This window comes from Echinops telfairi, unplaced genomic scaffold (assembly GCF_000313985.2).
Source record: "Echinops telfairi isolate 266 unplaced genomic scaffold, ASM31398v2 ScPeMD7_7458;HRSCAF=8496, whole genome shotgun sequence".
In the NCBI taxonomy this organism is placed as follows: Eukaryota; Metazoa; Chordata; class Mammalia; order Afrosoricida; family Tenrecidae; genus Echinops; species Echinops telfairi.
The window spans coordinates 39813958-39820954 of NW_022111358.1; the positions used below are offsets into that span (position 1 = coordinate 39813958).

The following is a 6997-nucleotide window of genomic DNA, read 5'->3' on the forward strand; positions in this document are numbered from 1 at the left end:
ATTCCCATCTGTACCGCTGTGCATCATCTGGTCTAACCAGGTCTGCAAGGCAGAATTGGGGTCATGGTAGTTGGGGGGAGGAAGCGTTCAAGAACTAGAGGAAGGCTGTGGGTTTCATTATTGCTACACTGTACCCTAAGTGACTCATCTTGGAGACCCAATGCCCATCTCTAGACAACTGGACATACCTTGCAGAGGGGTAGTGGGGAGATGAGTCACGACTTAAGTCTTTCAATGACTGAAGTGATCGATGAATTATAGGGAGGAATACATTCACAGTGATCACATTAGTACATATTAAAATTAATCTCCAAGACACAATAATGATTAGCTATCTTGTATGTCATTCAAGGGCATTGAGTAGGAAGATTATGTACTCATTATCAGAACTCATTATAATAATCCACAAAAATACTAGATCCACAGGCAGGGAAAACATGGAATTGTAGTCACTACCAAAGAACATGATGTAGGGAGCTCTTCCATGGATGGACGCACACAATCCAAGCCACAGTTGGCACGTACATATCTAGGGATCAGGAATGGGCTCAGAGTGCAGCCATGTGTTGTCCTCTTGCAAGCAAGGTTGCCAAGACTCAGAGCTGGCAACCCAACAGCAACTGCACATGTGCATTTCACTTTCAGTGAGTACTGTCTTCCCAGCATGTTACATACTAATTTTGAATAGAATTCTTGGGGGTGGAGGGAAGCTGAAAATAACCCCTTTAGGAAATAATTCACCCTATCCTTTGTGCTGGTCTTTTCCAGCCTTACCTAAAATGTCTTCCCTTCATCCCCAAACTCAAAATCTCACTGCCATTGAGTCGATGCCAACTCAGAGAGATCCACAGACAGGGCAGAACTGCCCCCCGGGGTTGCAGAGACTGTAACCCTTTATTCGAGTAGAAAGCCCCATCTCCCCCCTGCTGAGCGGCTAGTGGTTTTGAACTGTTGGCCTTGAAGATCACCACCCAAAGCATAACCACTACACCACCAATGTGCTCTTGTTTCTACCTTAATTTCCAAATGTCATTCGATGAATCTTTGGATCCTATTTACTACGTGTAGTTTTGTTTAATTTAGGGAAGCAGATGCTTGAATATAATTTTAATCTGTGTGAGATGTAGCCTAGCAACCACTCTTATTGGTGCTGTTGGGTTGGTTTGAACTCCTAAAGGCCTGATGTGCAAGAACAAGACACATTGCCTGTGCCTGGAGCATCCTCACAACCATTCTGCTGTTTGCACGCACTGTGGTGGCCCCTGTGTGAATCCATCTTGTCGGGGGCCTTCCTCTGCTTCCCCGTCCCTCTGCTTTGCCAAGCACGCTGTCCTTCTCCAGGGACTGGTCTCTCCTGGTCACATGTCCAAAGTACCCGGGCAGCGGAACTCAAGTGCGCCGGCTCTCCTTCAGACTTGCCTGGCAGTGGGACACATGGTGGCATGTGCTTCATTTGAAAAAATCCCATTGGCCACCATCTGAATAAGGAAACAATACATTTTCCACACACGTAGGATTTCCTTTGTAAACCGTTTGCTGTCAATCCGGCGGCAGTGTAGAGATCACAGTTTGATGTTCCGCAGCTCACACGCCGATTCCACTCATCCATTGTAATCCCCGCAAGAAATCACTTCTTATTCCCCTTCCTACTTGCACATGTTCAAGTGGGAGAGTCTCTGAGAATGGCCGGAAACTGATCGGCAAGAGCCTGAAGTGGACCTGGGTTGTACATGCTGTGTAATTGTATGATGGGGCGGCAATGAGGCCAGTACGCAGGAAACGAGCACCAGTCTGTGTGAGGAAGAGCATTATGGGATAAAAGGAAGAAGGGATGTCTTTTCAAAATTTAAGACTGAGAGTAGAAAATCTTAGAAAATTCTTCATAGAGAATGTCCAGGAAAAGTAGAAACAGGGTTTGGAACGACAGCTTGGGAAAGGCCTTGGTGATCAAGCCTGGGAAAAAAAGACAGCTGGGAATGTGGCGGACCAGTAAGGAAACCGAAACCAGTAGCTCACAGTCTATGATCAGAGTGGACGTTGACAAAGGCAGATTTTCAGTAACAGACAGCTCAGCAGGACCCTAACTGGGTCCTCTAGTTCGGTGACACAAAGCCCACTCCCATCAAGCCCATGCTGACCCAGTGGTCCCATAGGACAGAGTAGAACTACACTTCAGGGACTCAGACGACTTCTTTACAAGAGCAAGACAGTTTCATCTTTCTCCCGCTAATGGGTTTGAACCACCAACCTTGTGATTAGCAGCCCAAAGTCTAACCCTCAAACTCAATCACCACTGTTTTTTAAATTGGTTTTTATATGTTTCTTATGACTCTCCCCTTCTCCCCCGTTACACGGTAGTGGTACAGTTGTTTAATGATCGGCCGCTAACTTAAAAAGTTCAGCTGTTCAAGCCCACAAGCCACTTCCCAGGAGAAGGATGAGGCAGTCTGTGTCCATAATGACTATGGTCTTGGAAACCCTGTAACGGCCATTCCACTCTGTCCCATAGGGTCATGATGACTCAGAATTGGCCCGATAGCAATGAGTCTGGGTACTTATAAATTTATATATACACACACACACACACACACACACACACACATATATATACATATATAATCAAGCACAATCTAAACCAGCGATTCTCAACCTGGGCGTTGTGACCTCTTTGGAGGTTGATCAACCCATTCACAGGAGTTGCCGGATTCATCACAGTAGCAAAACGACAGTGATGAAGTAGCAATGAAAATAATGTTATGGTTGGGGGTCACCACCACATGAACTGTATGAAAGGGTCGCGGCATGAGGAAGGTTGAGAACCACTCACTTCAATGATAAAGTCAGCCCTCTGAGTGTCATGAAGGAAGCCTGGCAGTTTTGCATTGACCACCTTGGAAACCCACCGGACGGTTCTCCTCTGTCCTACAGGGTCACTATGAGTCAGAATCGACTCGACGGCAGTGAGTTGGGGTCTTTCGGCTGAGTTGGGTGTCCTGAAATTAGCTTTCATCAAGTCAGCCAGGGTGATCTTTTTAGCCACACCCTTCTCCTGCTGAAGTGCTTTCTAGGACCTCCCTGCTCTCAGGCGGAAGGGACCCTTTTCCTTTCCTGCAGGCTGTCACCGGATCTGACTTCTGGGTCTCTCCAGCCTCATCTCTGCCCTCCTTCCCCTGCTCACCCTGCTCCAGGACCTCTACCTTCCCCTCGGCACCAGCAACACACCTCCAACTAGAGGGTCTTTGTTCTCGCCATTCGCTCTGCCTACACTGTCTTTCCTTTGGCCTCTGCTGGAAGAGAGTTGCTCTTCTGCTGAAATAGCCTCTGAGCAGACAGGTCCTCTCTGATCATCCCGCCTGCAGTCACTTCCTTTGTCACTCCGCCCTCTGTCCTCCAGTTGCCATTGAGTTCATTCTGACTCAGAGCGACCCCTTGTGTGTCGGAGTAGAGCTGGACTCTAGGGATTTCAATGACAAATTGATAAAGTAATTAATAGATCATTCTTCCAAAGTATCTTTGGGTAGGCTTGAACCACCCACCATTCGGTTAGCAGTCTGGGCCATTAACAAGTTTCACTACTCAGTGTCTTCCCAGCAAATGCTTTTAAATGATCAAACTCGATTAGGCCCTCAAAGGACACAATGGATTGCGTGTTAGGTTGCTCACCACCAAAACCAGCATTTCAAACCCACCAATCTCCCCAAGGGAGAAAGAAGAGGCTGTCTGCTCCTGTGGAGATTGAAAGTCACAGAAACCCAGTTTCTAGTCTTTCCTCTAAGGCTGCTCCGAGTCAGAGTCAACTTGATTGCAGTGAGTGTGGTCTATGAGGCCCTCGAGTTCCTCCAGCGGATTCCACACACCTTCCAGCCAAGAAATCCCAACAAAGCGGTTCTAGTTCACCCTGTGGGGTCACTATGAGTTGAAATTGATTCCATGACTCACACCCAGAACCATCACAAGGACGTTGACAAAATCAGGAAAGGCAGAGAGTGTGGGATCTGAAAGAGAGCACATGTCCCTACAGGTGCTGCTACAAGGGGGCAGTGGTGGAGACGCCACTGGGTTCCTGGGCTACTGTCCTCAGGAGAACGCGCTGTGGCCCAACATGACGATGAGGGAGCACCTGGAGGTGTACGCTGCAGTGAAGGGGCTGAAGAAAGACGACGCCAAGGTCGCCATCACCCGGTACCTGTGGGCCGTTATAGACGGGGGAGCGGGGAGTGTAGGGCAAGTGGACAAGGCAGCAGAGGGGAAGCTGGGCTTGACAACTTAGGAGAACCCCCCAAAGGGAGACCCTAAACCCCAACCCAGGGAGATTTGCAATGATACACTGGTTTCCTGGATTTCAAAGTGTACATTTTTCTTATATGGATGGAGCAGCAAAAGGAAAAGGGGGTGGAGGGTGGAATAAAGCAAATGTTCAATGGAAGCATTTATGAAAAATACTAAAATCTAAGCATAAAAAAATGAGACAGTTGCCACGGAGTTGATTCCTGATTCCTGGTCATCCCATCTGTCAGAGTAGACCTGTGTTCCACAGGGCTTTCAGCAATCACCAGGCCTTTCTTCCAAAGGGCTGCTGGGTGAATCAAACCATTAACCCTTCCATTAGCAGCCAAATATGTTTAAAAATAATGATAATAATAATAAACACTCTTTTTTCATGGGATAACTACTTGGGTGGGTATCATAAAATGTACTTACATTTTTTTTCCAAGCAAAACTCTCTTTGGGGGGTGGGAATGAAGGGGAAGAGGTATCAAAGGCAATGCACAAGGTGCCAGACCTTTATCTCTGAGCTCTGCTCACTGTGATCGCAGTCCTGCTGGCACCTTTCTCCGTTCACATGTTCACATTCTTCACGGTCAAGACCAGAGACCTTAAGGCTCTATTGTGTTTCTACCAGGTTAGTGGATGCGTTCAAGCTGCAGGACCAGCTGAAGGTGCCTGCAAAGGCCTTATCCGAGGGGATCAAGAGGAAGGTAGGAGCGGGGCTCAGGGCCACTCCCCAGCGCTCACAGACGGGGCCTGACCGGGACCCTCTCATTCCAGCTGTGCTTCGTGCTGAGCGTGCTGGGGGGGCCGGCGGTGGTGCTGCTGGACGAGCCGTCCACGGGGATGGACCCCGAAGGGCAGCAGCAGATGTGGTGAGCACAGTGACCATGGCCAGGGCTGGCCACACAGGCCTGGTGGGGAATGTGTGAGTTGTTTTTATTCTGCACACACTGCCCCTCGAATAGTTTCTGGGAGCAGAAAAGGTTGTCAAGATCATATCGTTAGTACAACTCATAGCTCAAAAACAAAAGAGTTCACGGGGAGTATTGTAATTGCTCCTTTGGTTTTTGTTAGGTGGAGACGATGGTGCAATGGTTGTGTGTGTAGCTCAGTGCGTTCTCTCACACAACACTCTCTTCACGTGGATCTAGACTCTATCGGTCATTGCGGCGGCCAGAGACACTGAACTCATGAACCGTATTCATGGTTAAAGGGTTCCCTAAGGACATGAACAGGTTGCAACACAGAGGAGAAATGCTCAGGATACAGATTTTCTGTTAGAACATGGTACAGCGTTCTTTGAAGGCTGTTAATAAATGCCCAAAGGGCCTGCCACCCTGCTGTAAGTCTCAACCCAAAGGCGTTTAGCTCAAGCTCGGTGGGTCAGCCAACGCAAGTGTCCCAAATGAAGCGCTCAGAAGCACGCCTCCCCAGTCAGCTGCAGTCTGAGAGCACTGGGCTCCACCTCTGTGAGTCAGCAAGCCCAGCTCTTCTAGTTAAGAACCCCAGAATCACCCCCCTCCCCAAGCCGGCCTCCGGCACAAACCCACTCAGCTTCCCTTGCTCTCGGGGCTGGGGACCCACCGTCTGTCCATATGCTCTGGCTCCTGGTTTGCCGCTGCTGCTCCATCCCTCCTCTGATGTCAGAGCTGTCTCCTGGATCCAGGAGGTTCACTGCGCCAGGGATCTCGGGGTCCAGAGGACCCACTTTGCTCCTGGCTCTCGCTCGGCATGAGATCCCCTCTCTCCTGCTGCTCAGAGCTCACCTTGTTCCCAGCCAGATCTCGAGCCAATGAAGCCTGTTAACAATTACCCACAGGTGACTCCTATCAGTGTCCGCCCCCCACCTTCTGACCTAGACCTGGGCTAGAAAAGGCTGTTTGGTGGGAGTTAGAGACGGGCGAGAAGAGGTACATCAAATAATTCGCTGGTCTGTACACTGCCACCCAGTTGCCAATAGTGAGCATGAGCCTGTCTGAGGCGCCTTCCAAGCACACATGGAAAGATGCTGGCATTTTACCATGACTTTTGGAAGCCCTAAGGCAGCGGTTTGCAACCTTCCTAATGCCGTGACCCTTTCATACAGGTCCTCATGTTGTGGTGACCCCCAACCATGAAATTATTTTCGTTGCTACTTCATCACTGTCATTTTGCTAATGTTATGAATCAGGCAACCCCTGTGAAAGGGTCCTTAGACCCCCAAAGGGGTCCCAACCCACAGGTGGAGAATTGCTGCCCTCTGGTGTTACGTTGTAAAGGGTGAGGTTTGTGGGCCTGGAGCTTTGTATCTCCATGCTGTGTATTTGTGTTCTCCATGTGACCACGCCTGGCACGGCCTTCGTAGTAAGCATTCACTGCTGCTTCATATTTCTCGCTCAGCACTAGGGCAGCTGCGGGTATCTGCCGCCTTCACCTGGAGGCCCCTTCCTCCCCTGACTCTTACCTTGCAGAATCTTAACGCTTTGCCAAGTGATTCACATTCGTGCCAGTTAAAAATGCCTTCCTCAATCCTTTCTTGGATTAATTAAAGGACTTCCTGTAATGGCTAGGATCCTCGTTTCATTTTAGGCAGGCGATCCGGGCCACCATCCACAACACGGAGCGGGGTGCCCTCCTGACCACCCACTACATGGCCGAGGCGGAGGCTGTCTGTGACCGTGTGGCCATTATGGTGTCGGGGAGGCTCAGGTGGGTGCTGGACTGCCCCCAGGGATCAGCACAGGGG

At 49.6% G+C, this 6997-nt stretch overlaps 1 protein-coding gene across 1 annotated transcript in view; it reads left to right on the forward strand.

The window, feature by feature from the left end:
* The window catches only part of LOC101646702 (ABC-type organic anion transporter ABCA8), an 80635-nt gene that overhangs the window by 67581 nt on the left and 6057 nt on the right, over positions 1-6997 (forward strand). Inside the window, exons 32-35 of the mRNA XM_045299487.1 lie at positions 4022-4182; positions 4904-4979; positions 5050-5144; positions 6841-6988. Coding sequence (XP_045155422.1) covers positions 4022-4182; positions 4904-4979; positions 5050-5144; positions 6841-6988 — 480 coding nt within the window. The remainder of the gene's footprint in view (positions 1-4021; positions 4183-4903; positions 4980-5049; positions 5145-6840; positions 6989-6997) is intronic.